At 44.4% G+C, this 19,882-nt stretch overlaps 3 protein-coding genes across 4 annotated transcripts in view; all 3 read left to right on the forward strand.

Moving 5' to 3' along the window:
- trim107 (tripartite motif containing 107) lies at nucleotides 1-3,424 on the forward strand. Its single transcript, XM_076014349.1, has 2 exons — nucleotides 1-134; nucleotides 1,571-3,424. Exon 2 carries the CDS (start codon nucleotides 1,582-1,584, stop codon nucleotides 3,127-3,129), a length of 1,548 nt encoding a protein of 515 aa, XP_075870464.1. The 5' UTR covers nucleotides 1-134; nucleotides 1,571-1,581; the 3' UTR covers nucleotides 3,130-3,424.
- Nucleotides 3,425-3,666: 242 nt separating this feature from the next.
- On the forward strand, nucleotides 3,667-9,628 carry tpra1 (transmembrane protein, adipocyte asscociated 1). Its single transcript, XM_076014353.1, has 11 exons — nucleotides 3,667-3,843; nucleotides 4,664-4,847; nucleotides 4,978-5,110; nucleotides 5,204-5,290; nucleotides 6,507-6,579; nucleotides 6,735-6,814; nucleotides 6,912-7,022; nucleotides 7,140-7,200; nucleotides 7,407-7,509; nucleotides 7,761-7,841; nucleotides 7,924-9,628. The coding sequence occupies exons 2-11, from the start codon at nucleotides 4,675-4,677 to the stop codon at nucleotides 8,195-8,197; spliced, it is 1,176 nt and encodes a 391-aa protein (XP_075870468.1). The 5' UTR covers nucleotides 3,667-3,843; nucleotides 4,664-4,674; the 3' UTR covers nucleotides 8,198-9,628.
- Nucleotides 9,629-10,020: 392 nt separating this feature from the next.
- Nucleotides 10,021-19,882, forward strand: part of chchd6b (coiled-coil-helix-coiled-coil-helix domain containing 6b) — a 41,986-nt gene continuing 32,124 nt past the window's right edge. The window contains exons 1-4 of one of the 2 annotated variants that reach the window (XM_076014248.1): nucleotides 10,021-10,249; nucleotides 11,464-11,554; nucleotides 11,851-11,905; nucleotides 12,459-12,615. In XM_076014248.1, coding sequence (XP_075870363.1) covers nucleotides 10,166-10,249; nucleotides 11,464-11,554; nucleotides 11,851-11,905; nucleotides 12,459-12,615 — 387 coding nt within the window. In that variant the 5' untranslated portion in view covers nucleotides 10,021-10,165. The remainder of the gene's footprint in view (nucleotides 10,250-11,463; nucleotides 11,555-11,850; nucleotides 11,906-12,458; nucleotides 12,616-19,882) is intronic. The other variant, XM_076014249.1, reaches the window with a different exon arrangement.

The raw sequence follows: 19,882 nt of genomic DNA on the forward strand, positions 1-19,882 counted from the left end.
CGGGTTTGGGGTGATTACCGAACAGAGAGAGTCTGCCTGGTGCGCGCCACCATTCTCTGTCAACCATCTCTCTGCGTCAGTCCATTTTATGACCACCTTCACGTGAACAGGCTGAGAGATCACCCGATACACCTGTAAGTCCCTGTGGAGTTTTTCTTTTTTAAAATATTTCAAAAAGGAATCAAAGAGTTTTAAAAGTACAAATGTTTTAGTTTTGGTATCAAGTGCGCGTTTTTACTGGTTGTGTACTTCGTCAATTATACAGTATTGAGTAATCATAACGAGGCAAAAAAAAAAAAGGGTGCTAAAATCCAGTCTAATGTAACCAGGAAGAACGTTGACAACCCGTCGCGTGGACAGAGGAAGCGAACCTCGAGCCTGACCGCAGGAAAACGAAACTTGGCGAACTAGCGACGCTCGGCCGAATCCGTCGCCGCCAGGCAGTCTGTTCAAATTATGTTATGTCTGATATTCGTGAAACCTTGGTTGAACATGTGTACATTTCAGTGGTTTATCATAGTTTGGGTGACAACCTGCGCGGTGCTCAAACGTCGCTGTCAACGAGCAAAGTTTCGGTCCTTTATAAAGAAAGATTCTCCACGCGTTCACTCTGTGTAAACCTTGAAACTGTGAGCGTGTTTATGCGAATCGGCTAAATTTACGACGCTAAAGTTGGCACCACATTCGCCGCGGTGATTCTTAGGTTTCGATTCCACCTTAAAAAGAAATTCCGCTATTTGACCACTAGATGGCTTTGCTTATCCCAACACTGTTCAACATATAACATTCAGCGAATCATTGGATCTGGATTATTTCAAAATCAATACAGTAAAATTTGACAAGTGATGTATCATTGGAAAGCCTGGGAGCTGTACTATCACAATCATTTGAGACATTTCACGGGAAATAATTTTTGGCCCTTTGGGGCGACTTCAAAGTTGTCAACTTTGCCATTGACATTGCTGTATTTCTCATTTTTGTTCATGATTATTACAAATGTCTTGGTATTGGTGTACAAATGTAGACGTTGAAAAGAGGCTGCGGTACGCCCTACCGGCGAGGTTATGTAACTCCAACGCAAACCTGTGGATTAAAACAAACAAAAACACGTCGGTTTTTCTGCAGTGTACAGGTACTACCCAGAAAATTAGAATATCCTGAAAAGGTTGTTGTATTTCTGCAATTCAACTCAAAAGGTGAATTTGACATATTATATAAACGAATAATGTGAAAATCAATATATTTCAAGTTTTTAATTTCTTTGGATTTTGCTGATCAGGTCTTGCAGCTTAAAAAAACCCCTCAAATTTTATAATATATTCCTGAGTTTGTGGGTTTGTGGTTTTAATAAGCTGAAAATCTTAATCAGCAAAGTTACAACAAGGAACTGCTTGAAGATATGTCAATTTGTGTGTAATGGCTCAATAAAATTTGTTGGTTTCATCTTTTATGTTAAATTGCCAAAATAAAACAACTTTTACTTGATATTCTAATATCTACCTGTAGTTGTCGCAAGAATATTGATGTAGTGCATTTCTGATGTGCAGAATGTTTTTTTTTTACCCCCCAGACTTTTTCACCATGTCTGCCAGTGAATCTGAAGCGTATTCATCTAAACAAGATCATCTGGAAGCGCTGAGCTTGGAGCTGACTTGCCCCATTTGCCTGCAGCTCTTCTACGAGCCTGTCTCTCTCCCGTGCGGTCACTTTTACTGCTTCGGCTGCCTTCAAACTATGGGTGAAGGCCTGGACCTGTTCAGCTGCCCCGAGTGCCAGACACAGTACAGCGGAACCAAACCCCTTGTGAAAAATTTTAAAATGTGCAACATCGTAGAGACCTACAAAGCCACAGCCAGTGCCGCTTCAGACCCGTCTGCTGGTGGCCACGTAACAGAAGACAGTGGTGATGGCTGTGTTGCAGGACAGTCGAACGCAAAATGCCTTCAGGAAGCGGAGGCAGGCGACGTGCAGGGAAGCTTGGGGAAAAGTAGCTTTCAGATCAGTGCTGGATCATCAGAAGGCGCCAATTTGTTGGATGGAGAGCATGGTAAATCCCAAAGAAATGCGGAAATGGTTGAATCTAAATTAAAGTTGGCATCTCAGGCCTCAGAGTTGAGCCTCAAGTTAGAGGTGGCGAAGGGATTGCTGAAGAAGGCGGAGGAACGCGAGAGAGAGGTGGCCACTGCCAACAGCCAGCTGAGAGAGAAAGCGTTGACGCTTCTGAGGCAGATGAAGGAGTTGTTGCAGAGCTACAGCACCCAGGTGATGGGGATCATTGAGGAACAACTGGGCCCGGGCGAGGAAGGGATACGCCGCCAGGTCAGCCAAGGCTCTGAGCTGGCCTCGCAGCTGAGGCAGGCCATGGTGAGCGCAGAGTCCCTGCTGAAAGAGGAGAGCGTGAGTGAATTCAACAACAAGCTCCAAATGCTGGAACCAAACATTGAGAAGCAACTGGCCAAGTCTGTCGAGATAGACCAGGACCTCGCTGAATCACAGATCAACCCTGCGCAAGCTTGTCCCATGCTGGAAGTTATGAACGCTGATTTGAGGGACAGATTTGGAGAGATTCAACGGTCTCTTCGGAACACCTTCAACCCCTCAGAGGTAACGTTTGACCCCGAAACCCTCCATCCGAACCTCCTGCTCTCAGAAGACCTGAAGACGGTGACTTTCAGCGCTGCCAAGCAGCCCTACCCGCTGTCTCCTCAAAGGTTCACCAGTTTCTTCCAGGTGCTCAGCAGCCAGAGCTTTTCTGAGGGTGAGCACTGCTGGGAGGTGGATTTTGAGGGCTCCCCTTGGATCATCGGCATATGCTACAGCACAAAGCTGGAACGGAGTGGCATGGCCTCTGCCCTGGAAAGCAGCCACAGCTCCTGGTGCCTCATGTGGCACGACAACCTGCTGACGGCCTTCGAGCAGAGCCACAGCGTGCCGCTGAAGAGGACCACTGTGTCGCGCCGGCTGGAGATCAAACTGAGCTTCAAGACACACAGGCTGAGCTTCTCCAACGTCAGCCAAGTTTGTGGGAAGACCCACTTGTACACGCTCAAGGCTGACCTGTCTGAACCAGTGCACCTGGCCTACAGGATGATGACTGGCCATCCCAAAGCACGTGTCACTATTTATTAGAAATTGCATAAACATGCCTAAACATAAAACAAAGAAAGAGAAAAATATGAGACTTGAATTTTGCACCATTTAAAAAAAAATCTCAGTGTATCTTCTTTGTGGTAAGAATGCTTTAATATTATTCTCAGGAACAATGCTCCAAAGTACAACCAATCTCTCTCTCTCTTTTTTTTTTGTAATGTTTTATGCAGTAATTCATTATGATTGTAGACATAGAATATGCAAAATAAAGTATAAATGACTGTCATTTTTGGAGTTTTCATTCTTCTTCTTCTTATTTTTTACACATGGTATTAAGTGCAAATAAAAACAAAAAAAAATGCACTATCTAAAAATATTTTAGATAGTGACTTGTTTGATGATACTGACAAATAGTGGGCGATCGATCGCCTAACTACGAATTAAAAGCAACAACTGATGTGTACCACTTTTCGAGGCTTCTTCCACGATCAAAACAAAGAGGGGGGCGGGGTTAGAGCCCGTCACATCTCGCGAGACTTGGCGCGGTTGTTTGCCGAGAGTGGAGTCAGCTGACCACACCGCTATCGCTTGTTCATGTTCACGGCAGTATCAAATACAGCCATGACCCTTATCGGCGGCCGATACACTGATCGATTAGTGGTTAGAAATCGCGTACCGAAGCCGTAAATACATCCACACATTTCGCGGAAGTTACCCCTCAATCAAAGACAACAACAAAGGTCTCAGCAACCGGTAAGACGGGTTAATGTTCAACAATAAGAACCCTTCTGTAGCTTGTAAGCGCAGTTGCACTTGCACTTTTTGGATGGTCGCTGCCGCTTTGGGGGGTTTTAAACAGCAAAGGCGAAGGGTAGAAAGTTAGTTGTTCGCGATTTTAACACGGATCAGTCCGACTTTTGCTAAAGAAAATAGAAAATCTATCTTTTTGTCAGGAATGAGCGTATCTTTCGTCAGCAGCTAGCAGGCAGCGCCGCGTAACAGCCTACGCTAGCACCTGAAATCCCCTTGTAATGCCGACCGACTGCTTTTCAAGTCAGACGTTAAACTTCGTATGTATGTTAACTTGTGTGGCCTTAATTTCAGTGAACTGCGTGTGTGTGTGTGTGTGTGTGTGTGTGTGTGTGTGTGTGTGTGTGTGTGTGTGTGTGTGTGTGTGTGTGTGTGTGTGTGTGAGAGAGAGAAACCACAACGTGTCAGTCAACCAAAAGCGTACTTTAATTTCGCAATTCAGCGAGACGTGGAAAGTTTTTTTTTTTTCTGTGCTTTATTTAAACCGTTCTTCAATCTTAACTGACTGGAAGTGACAACCGTCACCTGGTTACGTAACGTTTTAACTAAAGCAGTCAAAATGGTAACAGGCGACGTTGCGTGTTTTCATTCGTCGCGTAAACGACGCTCACTCGGGCAGCTACTGTGTGGTCGACGGTCACACGGGTTCATGTGACAGACGCGCCGTTAGAAAGTTGGGAGTACGGAAGAAGTCAAGGTCGGCACCTGCCGCTGTGAGTGAGGTTTGGCCAATACCTGTTGTTAACGACCGTGTTCTCCTCAGGGTTTGACACCATGCTCCCCACAGTGACTGCTGTGCTAAGGTTTACTCAGTACAACGGCACGGTTTCACCCTCACCGCTGGACAACACGTCGACTTTCCCAACTTGGCACCCGGACACTGAAGCCAACATCACCAAGCCTCACAAATGTCTGCAAGTCCTTTACGAGGATGTGGGGAACTCCAGGTGCGATGTGTACTTCTGCAAGAACTGCCTTAGCATGCAGACATGTGTAAAAGATACATGGTGTATTTGTTGTTGTTGTTGTTGTTGTTTGTCATTTGTTGTGACAGTTTGCAACCACTTGTGTCTTCAGGGTACGGTTCTGGGACCTTTTACTGCTGATCCCTAATGTGGCCTTCTTTGTGTTCCTATTGTGGAAATTGCCCTCGGCCAGGGCAAAGATAAGAGTCACCTCAAGCCCCATCTTTATTACCTTCTACTTGCTGGTACAACATTTTAAGCTCTGTAAATATTTTGTCAAAGGGATGGTGACAATGATGCATTGTCCCCAAAATGATTGTTTTTGCTGTGCTTGTCAGGTGTTTGTTGTGGCTGCGGTCGGAATCACACGAGCTGTCGTGTCCATGACAGTCAGTGCATCCAGTGCAGCGACCATCATTGACAAAGTAAGGGAGCGTTTGCTTTGCATGATAGATCAAAGGGAAAGGATGATAGATAGATAGAGTTTGAAAAACAATGATCATCATCGATGACAATTATTTATTTTTTTAAAGGTTTATACCAGTCAGGTTTCTTGTCTTAAACTTTGCATTGTCTCATGTGTGACACATAAGGTTGTGTCACACATGAGACACTTCCTGATTTGTTCCACAGCTGGCTCTGACAATGTGCTAGCTCATCATTTAAAAAAAATAAGAAATTATTATTACCGTGGTCTCTCTTTTTTTTTTTTTTTTTTAAGCACAGTCAGATTATCATCTGGACTGGAATGCAGAAGTGACAACTATTAGCCTTTGGAGAATGCGATTGAATAAACGTCACCTATTCCCTTGACCGGAAACATTTTGGCTGTAACCAGTTGTTCCTGTTCACTTCAATTACCAGGATTAATGTCCTCTGGGAGAAGAAACAGCCTTTTGTGTGCAGTGGAACATACAGTCTTGGGGCTAATTGGCCTTAGCAAATAGCCCCATCTTTTTTTTCAAAACAGGAAAAGCACACCTATATGTATATGTATATATGTATATATGTATATGTATATATATATATATATATATATATATATATATATATATATATATATATATATATATATATACATATATATATATGTACATACATATATATATATATATACATATATATATATATATATATATATATATATATATATGTACATATATATATATATATATGTACATATATATATATATATATATATATATGTACATATATATATATATATATGTACATATATATATATATATATGTACATATATATATATATATACATATACATATATATATACATATACATATACATATATATATATATATATATATATATATATATCCTTCCTCCATGTTGCATTGTGCCTTTTGCATAATGCCCAGTGCTGCGGATATAAGCTGCAGCTTGTCTTTGTCGGGCTTTCATGCTCAGAGGGGAAAGCATTGTTGACATTCCTGGAATACTGGACCGATTCCCATGTAGTTCACACTGATGGACTTGCTGCTCCCTCGACACGCTGTCATGGCTGCACTGTAGTGACGTGGGCGGGGAATACAAAAGCACTGAATTGAGACCAGACCTGTGGGTTTTTTCATTCACACGCAGTCCACTGCACAATTAAACACTGCTCGTGTTTGGTGTGTTCCTAGGTGCTCTGGGAAATCACCCGCTTCTTCTTGCTGGCCATCGAGCTCAGTGTTATCATTCTGGGCCTGGCTTTTGGTAATATTCTCTCTCTTTTGTTGTTGATTTGTTGTTTTCTTTAGCAGGTCTATTCCAAATGTCATTTCTTTCTTCCATGTAGCAAATTCTAAATGTAGGAAGTTTTGAACCGCTTGTCGTTTCCATTAAAACTCATTTCTTTATGCACTCATAAGGTCACCTGGAAAGCAAGTCCAGTATAAAGCGTGTGCTGGCCATCACTGCTGTTCTTGCTCTGGGTTACTCCATCACACAGGTAATGGTGATGACACAGATGATAGGAACTGGCGTTGAGCAGAGCAGTAATGCTGCATCGTCCTCCTGCATGTATTCAAAATGTGTTATTTATTCAGGGCACTCTGGAGATCTTGTATCCGGACAGTCACCTGTCTGCAGAAGACTTCAACATCTACGGTCATGGCGGGAGACACTTCTGGTTGGCCAGCTCCTGCTTCTTCTTCCTGGTCAGCAGTCTGTGTTTAAACCATTAGCCGTAGCAACGTGTGAAAAATAAGTTACTACTCACATTCCACAGACTGCTATTGATCTCAGTTTTTTTTTTTTTTTTAAATATCTTACAGGTGTACTCTTTGATCGTCATCTTGCCCAAAACCAAAGTGAGGGAGCGGATATCTCTCCCATGTGAGTTACAGTTTAACATCAGAAAATTCACCTAGATATTTGAAGGACTTGCAACTGGCCTAATGTGTTTTTTGATCTGCATCACTTCAAACTCTGTGTCTGTGAGGCTAAATTTGCACCCTCAGCGAGGTGCTCGCTCCTCTCTGTCACACTGCACTTACAAACCGTTTGCCCTCAACTTTTGCTCTGCTTCCTCTTTTTTGCAGCGAAGAGGAGTTTCTATGTCTATGCTGCCATTCTGGCTCAACTGAACTTCATCCAGGGCCTGGGGAGCGCTCTACTTTGTGCAGATATCATAGAAGGGCTCTGGTCAGTATTACTAGCCTTTCCCTGTGTTAGCGTGCATGTGGAAGAGACCAAATGTATGTCATGTGCTTCAAATATGAGTGTTACAGAGTTGATAGGAATTTTTTAGCAGGTTACAGTGAGTCAAGAATATGTGTAGATTTTTTCTTTGTAGTAGAAACCTGTCCCTTTTTTAAACAGTCATATAATGCCCATTCTGAACTTGTTGGAATGTTAACTTGACCTTCATTTTGTCTATGTCTTTCCTGAAACAGCTTTGTTGACGTCACCACCTTTCTGTACTTCTCCGCCTTTGCGCCACTCATTTATTTGACGTTCCTCAAAGGCTTCTTTGGGTTTGTGCATTTTACTATTTCTTCGACAATTTAAGCCGCCCTCGTCGTTTCCTTTGTTTGACTTCTCTTCTCCTTTCCGCAGCTCCGAGCCAAAGATCCTTTTCTCCTACAAGTCCCAGGTGGACGAGCCAGACGAGAGCGACGTCAATCTCCCCCCAACCATCGCTGCCGCCATGGCGCGGAAGGAGATGACAGACCAGGGTCTGTTCTACTCCTCCACCCAGATCGACGGTTCCGGTCCCGGCAGCTCCCGTGTCGTCGTGGGAGCGCACCTCGATGACGTTGCCTCCGGTCCCTATGGGTCCAACAGTATTAACAGCATCGAAGCAGACCGCTGGAGGCCCATCAACGTATAACGGGACCTGAAACGACTGGATTCTAAATTATTTTGTGTGTCCGGAATGCAGAACACAATGCACAAAGAGGAAGCAAACCTGGCTATGAGCCTTTGTTGGTCAGTTTCTCGGCAGAACTGGGACTTTGCAGCTGCTTCTGTAACACTGTTAGCCCATTGCACCGCTGCTGCTGCTCCCGACGAGGAGTCCTGTCACTCATTGTGACCATGACGCTCTATGTACAGAATGTGTATCACACTCTCCTAAATGCGCAAGCTTACTGACCTCGCTTGGTACATTCTCTGATATTCCAGCACCATGCACACGACTGTTCAATATTCCAGAATGATATATTAATGCTGAAGTCTTAAGAATCTAACATTATCTCAATGAAAACTCTGTACATTCCCTGGAAGAAAAAAAAAACCCCACCATGGGTAGCAGCATCTCGACCGCTTGTCCACATGCCGCGTTGGATTTGTGACTCAATTTTTCTGAGTCGCTGTGCCTCCGTGATGGGCGACCGACCAGTGCTGACTTGTTTTGTTGTGTGTCCTTTTATCCTGGAGTGGATTCTGTGAACGGTAGCTCTGTCAGCTTGTGATAGCAAACTTTCTTAAAGAAATGCCGCCACTCTTCCTCATCTATTTATTGTGTTCCTTTTGCTTGAATCATTCCCTCCCCTGTCAAAGCACAACTCACGGCTTCATAGGAGATGTTGTGTCGTTGTTAAATATGTGGTTTGAGCAACATATGCTGGATTGTTTTAGTGTATTGCAAAATGCACATGCCTTCTTTTCTTCTGAGCACATAAAACAGAGTTCAGCTTTGCTTTTTTTTTTCCCCTTTTCTTTTGCCGGTGCATACGCTTTTTCTTTTTGCTGCTAACGTCATCATTTACAAGTACATGCAGTTTTTACTGGGCTTGAGTTGTTTTGGCATCTGCGTAAGGATCACTACATTTACAATGACGTGAAGAAGAAAATTTTTAGCATGGTTGCTTTTGGATCTGTCTCCTGCTGCTAACAGTGTTACTGTTGACCCCACATGACCTGTATATCAAGGTGCTCTGATACATGTTGGGTGTTATTCCTGGTAGCGCTTTAGGTCTGACGTAAGTGTGTTCATGTTGCTATCAGTGTTGGAAAAATATTGGTGACCTAAATAACAACAGCGCTACAGAGATATAATTATCTCCCATTGTTTTAAACACAGTAGCAAAGCAGATAACAGTATCTTCATGCTAAGTTTAAGATCTGTATGTTGGAGAATTATGTTGTTGTTTAAAAACAACACAAACAATCAAACAAAAGATATTCAATGTTAATATCACTTTACGAATGAAGCTCTGTAAATTGCCTCTATTTAAGAGTGCTGATTGTAAAATATTATGCCCATATTAATGCAATGTACCGCGCATCCCACGAAACGCCAAATAAAACATGGACTCATTTTGTTGTTGTGGAATTGTAAGCAGACGCCTGAATTTGAATTCATAAAAATCTAGTTTTCTCGAGGTTGCCACATATTGGCTTAATATGGTAGTGCGTGACACAAAATCTGCCAATATTATTATTATTATTATTATTATTATTATTATTATTATTATTATTATTATTGTTATATTTTGTAAATATTATAGATCTGTCTTACAGTTCATAAAATACATTAATGGTTGCAACATTTTTTTTTTATTGCGTTTGCTATCTTTTTACGGGCTCGCCACGTGAACTACAACTCCCATGAACCATTGCTAACAATAAAGCTACAAGCCCACGAGGGGTTGGCCTAAATTATTTCTCCCGACGAATGAGCGTTGAGGATACTGCGGCGCCACAATGACCTCTGCCGAAGCGTTTTAAAAACGCCGGCCGCCGAAGCCAAACGCTGTGGCGGCAGCTGTCATTCCTGTCTCGCCTTGTCCTGACGGGACAGCCGGGACTTCAGATGTGATTTACAGTTGCTGGGAGCAAGAAGGCTGGGTTCAAGATGGGCGGAAGCGGCAGCGCCAACAGGGGGGTGTCGTTCTCTCTGGACGAAGACGAGAAGGTCACAGTAATTGAAGGGGTGAAGGTACAATGTTAACGCGTCGTATCACCGTTCCGAGGCATGTTACGGGACGTGAAGCTAACGAGTGAAGCTAATTAGCTTCAGGGGAGGGTTGAGGGTTGGATGGAAGGTACCCGTATCCTCACATGACCCTCCTCCACACTGTTTCGTTTTTACTGGAGGTTTCCCGTGGACCCTAAATGGGCATTCATTCGTAAAAATAATTACGTGCAAAATTTGCCCGGCTGTTTGTACAATTACTGCACATTTTGCCGAGCTACGTTGTGACGGCAACCCCACACGTCCAGCGGCGTCCAGTTGCATCTGGCTGTTGTGTTGGGTGTTCGAGCCCGGCCAGCTCCACCGCTGAGACCCAGGCCGGATTCTGTGGTTTCTTTCGGGAACCATTAGTTAATTATTGACGCACAACAGATTCACTTTCACAGTCCTGATAACGTCTGACCGAAGTTTGCTTAGAAGAAGCAAACAAAACTAAACATTTGCAGAAAAAACAAGAACCAGGAAAACATTTAAAGTCCGTCACACCAGATCACATGAAATGGAAACTATACATATAAATAGAACTATGCATAAAATTTTGTTTAAATTCCTTTTTTAATTCTTAGAATTCAGTTGAATTGTAATATAGTACATTCACCTATACATTTTTAAATTGTTATTAGTTTAGATCACTGGTTAAAATAACACAGAAGCCCTTATTTTATGTGATATACAAAGCAATGTGTCTATATTATAATATCAACGTTAAAAGGTGTCATTCATTTTCAAGTCTTTATGTTTAACCCTGGACACAAGTGGAGCAGCTTATATCCTGATTCTGCTATAACAACACAATATTAGGTAGTTGTGACCCTGAATCTGCACAATGTCCTGATGCAATTATGTCATTATATTGTTTTTATCAGTAAGGGTGTTTGGGTTCATCTTATTTTAATTTCATTATGTGCATCTGTTAACTGTGGTTGCCAAACGCCCCCTTCCTGAGTAGCCGCTATATGTTATGTTTTTCAGGTCATGTTTATTCAGAGAGGTCAGGTAGACCAAGTGCTCAGCTCAGGGTACTTAGACAGGCTGCATGATCTTCTCTTAATCGCATGCTTTCTGAACGCACAACTGCCCTGTATTAATAACGAGGGGCTTAACTGTTTATGTGCATGTGTGTGTCTTCTCATGTCAACAATGTTCCCCCCCCCCCCCATCCTCTCATTGTCATCCAGCTCTCAGGAGACGTGCTGAGGCGGATGAGAGAACCTGTTGGACCTAAAAACTCCAAGCCACCTCCATCAGACATTCAAAAGCCACCATCAAGTAAGAGCCAGTCAAATACATCTTCCAAATATCTTAAATCAGTGAAGTCCCTTCTTTGATAGTCACTGTGTCACAAGATCATGTTATTTTATGTAAATAATATCCAATGCTAGCTTTTTCAGATTGTTCTTGAAATGAAAAACCTACAAAATTACATTTTTTTTTCTCTTAAGGCCAAAATCTTTACCCTAAAATAAAGGACCAGGTTCAGGCGTTTCATGAGAGGATTTGTTTTTATGTAAACTTCCTTGTTGTATAAACAAACAGTGTTGATGTTCATTTCCCACTGATTTCAGGTTCAAAGCCAACAGGACCATCGGGTCCAGAAATGCGGGAAGAAATTAGAAAAAGGTACCTTTCCCTTCGCTTACACTTGATAAACATTTGAAGGAACATTGGTAATGTGTTTTGTATCTTGTTGCCTCCATTAGAGCTCACTTTAAATTAATAGTGAGAGCAATTTGTGTCGAGAATTCTACAGCATCATAACACATTTCCACAAGTTCTCAACAATGAAGATGAGCCTTTTCTGTTGACAGCCGAGGCATCCACCCGCAAAACGACATGCATTAAAACGCATAGCAGAGGTTAAATGTTTGTAAAGGACATTCCCATGCTGAGTGACCTGTCAACACTGTCAGTTTTACATGCTGTGTAATATGATAACGTGTCAGGAATGTTGCTATGCTGCTGAAATGCTCATATACGTTCCAAAGCCTCCAGCAATTCTTGGACCCTCTTAAGTGGTGGTGCTGTTGCTTAGTGTTATATACAGAGTATTATTGGAAATCGCTACAGTTCTTTTTTTTTTCTTTTTTTTAATTTTGTGAAACATTTTCATGTTGGATCAAACATCTTTGCAGCAACTGAAAGGCTAAACAGGTTTGACCTTTTCTTATTTCAGCTTTGAGCGCCAACAGGCCCTGTTGCAGGAGCACCTGGCCACACTGGCCCAAAAGGAGAGCGAGTCAGTGCCTACTACAGTGCTGGATGACGGTACAGCTGCCTTCTATAGTGAGAGACACAGGGCCGACACAGACAAGGAAAAGGCCGAGATGCTGGTGAGTTACGCTTGTGTGTGTCAGCGGTGGTTGTTCAAATTTGTCGAAATTGTCAAAATTGTACTTCTTTCATCTTTTTAATCTTAAACATGTTTTCAAAACTTAGTTAGGTTCTCAGAGGTCTCCCTTTTTGTTAAAAAACAGTCTTTAATACAGTCTGTGCAGCATTACGTGCACCGGCGCTTGCCTCTCCTGCCTGAAGCATATTTTGTTAGTCAACAGTGCCCTCTATCGTTTAGACTTTGAACTGCAGCTCCGGTCTGACGCACATTTCTGTCACCTTTTTTTTTTTTTAATGGGGGCTGAGTCGACTTTCCGCCTTCTGGCTGCCAAGAACCAGATATCCCGTCATAGTCCTGCTGCTGCAGTTTGTATAGCACAAAATAGGTTCGCACATTCTGAACACTGAAGACTCTGTGCTCATAAACAATTTGCACTGTAACTATAAACCACATTACATATTGCACCATCTGTCTGACTAAATAACAAAGTCATATCTCCGGAAACATGTTGATTTCCTGTTTAGAACGTTAGCTCGGCCCTTTTCCACAGCGGTATGTTCTAATACAGCGTCTCTTGCCGAGACGCTACTCTTCGTTTTTCACTGTATTGTGTTTGCAATGGACTTTTTGTATCCTTGTGGGGTTTTTTTTCCCCTCTCGCCAGACACCAGAGTCCAATCAGCTTCTGTCAGGGAAGAAAATAATAGCATGCATTTCAAGGACAGTCTTCTCTCTCTCTCTCTCTCTCTCTCCCCCTCTGTTTCTATTCTTACCAAGGGTTATATGGATTAGTCTTAATCTGCTCCATTATTTTTTTTATTTTTTCACACCTTTTACGTCTTTCGGACACAATTAAAGCAGCTGGCACTCATAACTCACAGCTTTCCTTCCCCTTTGCTTTATCTTGCGAGACAAATGCAAGCACCCTGGTAAATGTGTGTTTGAGTCAGCAGGAGCAGTTGAGGCATACAGAGCAGAGGTATTGATCCGGTGATTATTTGGAAGACTTGAGCACATTGTTGCTACGTGGGTGTAATGTTTCAGTTGATAATCTGCAGATGAAAAGCATGGAGAGATCTTCCTGCTTTTGCTTGTAATTGCAATGAAGTTGCTCGACAGCGCCCGATCCCTCCTTTACCACCTTCTTGTCACCTTTTTTCTCTCTCATGCCTGTCTGACTGCGTTCTGTGTTTCTGCTCAACTTGTTCCCAGCTTGACTTCCCCGCTGTCAGAGTGTGACACGTATTTAACAAGTCCCCCAAAGACTTGAATACTGGCAGAATTCACTCGCAGCGATTCACTTCGAGAAAGTGCGCTCGGCGTACATTTCCACGCTCACACGCAGGTATTGTTTTGAATCTCCCGGAAAGCCGGAGCGGTATGTAAAATACCTGGGGATCTCAAATTCAAGAGCCCTGACACAATGAAATCGCTCAACTCAGCAGGTGGCCTCCTGTCTCCTTGTTGCATTCCCATCAATCTCAGATCCCCCAGCAACAGCACAGCGGGAGGCTTAGTGAAAAAAGGAAAAGGAAATCCTCCACCCTGACTCATCCGTGATTCCACCCTAAACGCTCCACAGCGAGCGGTTGGAAGCTTCCTCATTTCCCAAGAGAAATAACACGAGGCACACACACACACACACACCGCTGTGACACAATCCTAAAAAAAAAAATGAAGACATATACAGGAGGTATATTCTCCCGTGTTTCCCCTCGCCACAGGAAGGCCCGGTGCTGATGTTGGGGTGAGGAGATTGGGGGAGGTGGTGTGTGGGTGAGGGGAGGGGGGCGGGGGGTGCGGAGGCAACACCTGTCAGAGAGAGCTCATCCGCTTCCCACAGTGCCTCAGGCGCCGTGTCACAAACACTCACATTCGCCATTTTACTCCCATGTCTGTGCCACCGGGACTATTTCTGTATGTGTGAGCTTATATCTGATCCTGTGTGTTTGTGTGTGTGTATATATATATTTATATATTTCTACATACGTGCGTGTGTGTTTATGCTGGGTTCATACACAGTTCAGTTGATATCGCGTTCATTGGGCACCATCGCTCTATGTTATCGTTTGTTGGCTTGAGCTTCAAAAAATTACATTGTACTTCAGGAGATGAAGTGCTTCCCTTTCTGCCGTGAGTCTTTACAGCAACACGTGCCGTTATGTGGAAATACTTTGATTTGCGTCATTCCGATCCGTCTCCGCAGCTCCGCCGCTGCACCCAACACCTTATTATTCACTGTCACAAAACCGCTGCGCTCCGAAACAGTGTTCAGGTGTCTGCAGTTAGCGCTCAAGAGGGAACAGGGAAGCGACGTCAACAACGCCGCATCCCCCTCCCTACATTCCTCTTATTAGCGCCCCCTGTGTTTGTTTTCTTTCCTAACCCCCCCCCCACACACACACACACACACACACACCTCGTCCTCCAGCACCTTCTCTGTCTCAGAGGTGTCAAACACGCTGCGAATAAATGCTGTTAAGTATGCACTCTCAAATGCACAGACAGTCGAGTCTCGCATGCAAACACAGGCGCACATTATTAGTGCTGCAAATCACATCACTGTGCCTTAGTTCCCCTCGACTGTATTCTGTTTCACCTCCATCCAGCAAAAAAAAACAATTTTTTTCACCCTCGGGGTAACGACGTGATCACACCTGTTCAACTCTGTCATCTTCTCATCAAAACAACACACTTTTAAAGAGCTTGTCTGAGCTGCCGCTCTCCTTTCAGCTCATCATATTTGTCTCACGATAAACGCTGTACTTCTTCGTCGCCCAACGGAGCGAATAAACAAAGCGTCTCATTAACGCCGAACGGCACCCCGAGGGTTTGATCAGTGTTTTTTGGCCTGAGCTGCAGTGTGACTCACCTATTTGGTGGATCAACCCCATTGGCCCTGCTTCCTAACACCTCTTTGCTGGTGCTAATTAGCAGGAAGCCCTTTCAGTTTTTAATGCATGTGTGTTGTTTCACTTTTTGCGTGCATTATCCCTTCTGCTCTGCTGTGAAGACAGACTGGAAACACCTTGTTCATTCCAGCAGCGGCAGCGTCAAGTCGAGAGCTTCTAACCGTCCACTAGATGGCATCGCTGCAGCAGGTTTGGTCTGCCAGAGGGCCATGACATGACGCCTGAACTGCTGGGCAGCGTGTTCTGCCATTATTTCCCCCTCTTTCCTTTTACTCGGCCACTCATCTTTTTATCTTCCTCTTTTCAAACCCCCCCCCCCATCCCCCCCACCACACACACACACACACACACACCCTCTCTTGATGTGTGTGCGCGCGCGCGGGGGTTTATGTCTCTGTCAACCATCCGTCAAAGTGAAACATTCCACTCTGACCCGAAGAAAAGATGATGAAAACCAGGGTGAAGAGGCTGACATTCATTTAAGTCAGAGCTGCGCTGACAGACACTCCCACCGCTGGGCAGCTCGGCCGATGATGTCGCACGTTAACAAACCCGCTGGGCTAAAAGACTCAGAACAAGACTGGACGTGATGTTCCTTCAAAATCTGAACAATCTGGAATCACTCTGTAGTTAAAATACCACGACTTACCAACTGTAAATATTTTTATATGCCATTTATATGATCTTATTACATGATATTTTATCTGTGTTCTTTTTTACTGCCATTCGTTTCATAAATCCTCTCTTAAACTTGACTTTGAATGCATCCAACCATTTTTTGTTCACTACAGATAGTAAGACTCTAACCGGCCATATAGCAAAACAGTCATCCCTAAGACTTTGTATCCAATTGAAATGACCTGTTAGCTGAAATCCATTGGTTTGGAGCATGTAGATATGATATGATGTGCGTCATTATCTTCTTGTCTGCAAGGAGTTGCTTTCGTCTTTGCGCGGTTACAGGATGCAGACGAGGGAGGAAAACAGAACAGCACAGAAGCATTTGACTATTTGAGGTTTAAGCAGGAAAAAAACTTGAATACTTGAGGTCGAGATTAGGAAGATGAGTCTGGAGCCTGGTAGAAATTCTTACGGTGAACTTGAACCAAAGAGAGAGACAGAGAGAGATGAAGATAAAGAGATGAGAAGAGAGGAGAGAGTGCAAATCTAAAGCTGAGATTTAAAAAAAAAAAAAAAAAAAAAAAAGTTCTAGTGGTCAATAATAAAAGTTCACTGACTGATTGAAGTGTACTTTTTTTTTTTTTTTGCTTGACTTTCACCACCATCTTGAAGCGTGAGCAGGACACAGCTTGCGCGCTCTTTACCAGATATAAAGTCTGAGTTTCTCCCAGTGAACAGACTGATGAGGTAAAACACAATCAGACACGCACGCCGACTACCTGTTATCACGGAGCGTAATCACAGACTTGACATCTTTTCTGCATGTTAAAGCAGATAAGCCCTTTTTTGCACGCCCACGTTCGCGCACACGTACACACACACACACACCTCCGCCGCCGTCTCCAGCGACGGTAATTGCTGACGAGCTGGGCGGTTTGACCGGCTGAGGAGATTTTGATCGGAGCGCAGGCTCTGAGAAGGAGAGGAGGGAGATGAGGGAGCCTGGGTGAGTGGGGGGGGGGGATAGAGAAGAGAGGGAGCGGTGCGAATCCAGTCAGTTCAAAGGACAAATGTGTAGGAGTGGAATACCTCTCCCATCAGAGAGCGGCACTAATGTAATGAGACAGGCTGGGCATGACCTAGTTAGAGCAGAAGTGATGTCTTCCAGATGCTGCTCCAAGTACGAGGAGATATGTCTCGTTTTGTTGCCGCGGCAAACAACATGCGAGGGAGGCGGCAGCTTTTGCTTCTTAAGACCAATCGCAATCAGGACCGGCTCTGTGGCGGCCGGGTTCGTGCATGTTCACGTCTCTCCCTGCTCAGGTCTCTGCCTGTCACAGGTGCGACAGGCAGAGAGGCAGTTTGCTTCAGGGTCAGTGTGGAGTTTTACATATTGCATTTCAATGTAAAAAGAACATTTGGGTTTTTGGAGCATATAATAGCGAGTCAAAGGGAATCCTTTACTAGTTGATACACCACTGCTGCTTCACTAGCCGGCAAACAAGCAGCGGAGCCACAGTGACGGACAACCAGGTGCTGAACACACGTTGTTATAAAACAAACGGAAACGTCATTTGTCCTTCCTGCTACGATGCGAGTTATCTCATAATTTGTATTTGTCAAAGGTCCCATATTATGAAAATAATTATGAACCCACCAGTTTTGTAACCCTTGAAAATTGAATTTGAAAAAGGTTTGAAGTTTACAGTGCCTTTTTTTTTTTTTTTTTAGAAAGTGTGTGCTTAAATTCTGGAAATCTGACACCGACTCAACAAACTCTCTTTTTCTGCAACAGCAGGAGGCTGTAAACAGAGGGCTAAATGTGCGGCCTTTTGAGAGTTTGATCGGGTTTCACTCAGCTGCTCCGATGGTGAAGATCTTAAAATGGCGGTAACGTGAACCATGCGACATTCTTCCTGCCCTTTCTGCTCTTTAATCTTGGTAAACATTTCAACAAAATGTGACTATTTCGTCTCAGTCTTTCCACTCACTGGCTGACTTTGTTGCCCTTGTAGTGTTGACTTCAGATTTCACAGACATAAATGATAACAATGTGGCCACGGTGCAATCTGAAGGAGAGAAATGAAGGACTACTGTGCACTGTGAATTCTGGTATCCTCTCAGTTCCCACTGCTGGTTTCTTCCATCCTTGGTCCCCTCTTATTCATCCAGCACCATCTCTCGACCTTCCTCTCTCCCTCTCTCTCTCCCTCTCTCTCTCCGTCTCTCTCTCCCTCTCTCTCTCCGTCTCTCTCTCCCTCTAACAGTCTGCGGTGGGAGAGCGGGCTGACGATGAAGTGTTAATTCATTTAGCCTCCGCCAGCTACGTGACAAGAACACGCATGAAATGAGCCAAACGGCAGACCAACCAATTCATGCCCACTTTCATTTCCGCTGCCGATGTTCGACTTCACGTGCACTTTTTTGGGGGGGGCGGTGGGGGCTTGGAGTCGTCCTCTCCGGTGTTGAGATTCGCTGGCACGTCCTGACTTGATAAGTGACAGCGAGGAAATGAAAGCCCCGTAACCTTAAACAGGCAAGAAACACCACCGCAGTGCAAAAGTCGAACTTTGTCAGAGCAGCGTGGGCGGCCCGTCACCCGCCGCAGTCGGCCGTGTGAGGCTTGTGAGACGTGTCCGACTGCAGTCTGCACACAGCACCATGGGGTCGCCGGTCTCCGTCTGTGCGGGAGTTGGAAGGGCTCTGCAGCGCTGTAGAGAAGATCTAAATCTGAAATAGTCTAATGAATTATGGAGACGGGCAAAATTATAGGAAGGTCAAATTTGTCTTGCGCTGCGCGTGTTGAATAAGTTATCACAACCAAGAAGTCCAAGGTGGTCTGAGATCAGTTTCAGCACTGTTCTTTTTTTTTTTGTTGGCCTTGTTACAGCGTAATGCACGTTTTCAAAACAACACAAATAATGGAAACGGATCAACAGAATAAAGTGAACGTTCAGCGGACATGAGCGATGAGCCGCATGAGAAACCGAGCAGCGGTCTTGGAGCAGCGTTCCTATTGGCCAATGGCATTACAACTTCCTGGATCCTGGAATCCTGGATGCTTCTTTTCCCATCAAAATGCACAGTCGGTTTCATATTAACATATCTAATATAAACTTGCACCACTTTGACAGCTTCCAGCTCAGGTGTGTTCGGGTTCCGGGCAGCTCCGTCACCAGCTCATTCCTCCAAGCTGCACCGCTCCCTCCACTTCCTACCTTCATGTCCAAAAGTGTCACACTGCATGTGTGTGTTCACTAAAACTTAACATCGCATTTGGTTGACTGACTCTCGTGTGTCTTCATTGAAAATCCCACTTAAGAAAAAGGCGTCGGCTCGATTCACCCACTCAGTCGGTTCAGAGCGCTCTCGCCGAGCTCCCTCTCTTCGCCGCTCGCCAGGCGTCTCGAAATTAGTAATGAGGGTCCGATGCCTGAAATGCGCCCCCTCCGGGGGGACTGTGGCCGGCTCACCAAGCTGCAGAGGTGTGTGTTGGTCTGCCTCGCTGATGCAAACAAGCTTCTTGCCTGTGAAGATGAGACTCCTGTAAAGCACTCTGTGGTGGTCCACACACACACACGCACACACACACACACACACACACACACACACACACACACGGTTTGGGCCCTGCCGCCCGAGTGCAGGGGGGTTAAACAGATGGCATTTTCCGTACCCGTAGCTCGGCTCACCCCGGCGCAGGCCCGCTGGCGGCAGGAAGTGGCTCGGTGA

This window comes from Nelusetta ayraudi, unplaced genomic scaffold (genome assembly GCF_046127955.1).
Source record: "Nelusetta ayraudi isolate G7.1 ecotype Tasmania unplaced genomic scaffold, CSIRO-AGI_Nayr_v1 ptg000168l, whole genome shotgun sequence".
NCBI classification, from domain to species: Eukaryota; Metazoa; Chordata; class Actinopteri; order Tetraodontiformes; family Monacanthidae; genus Nelusetta; species Nelusetta ayraudi.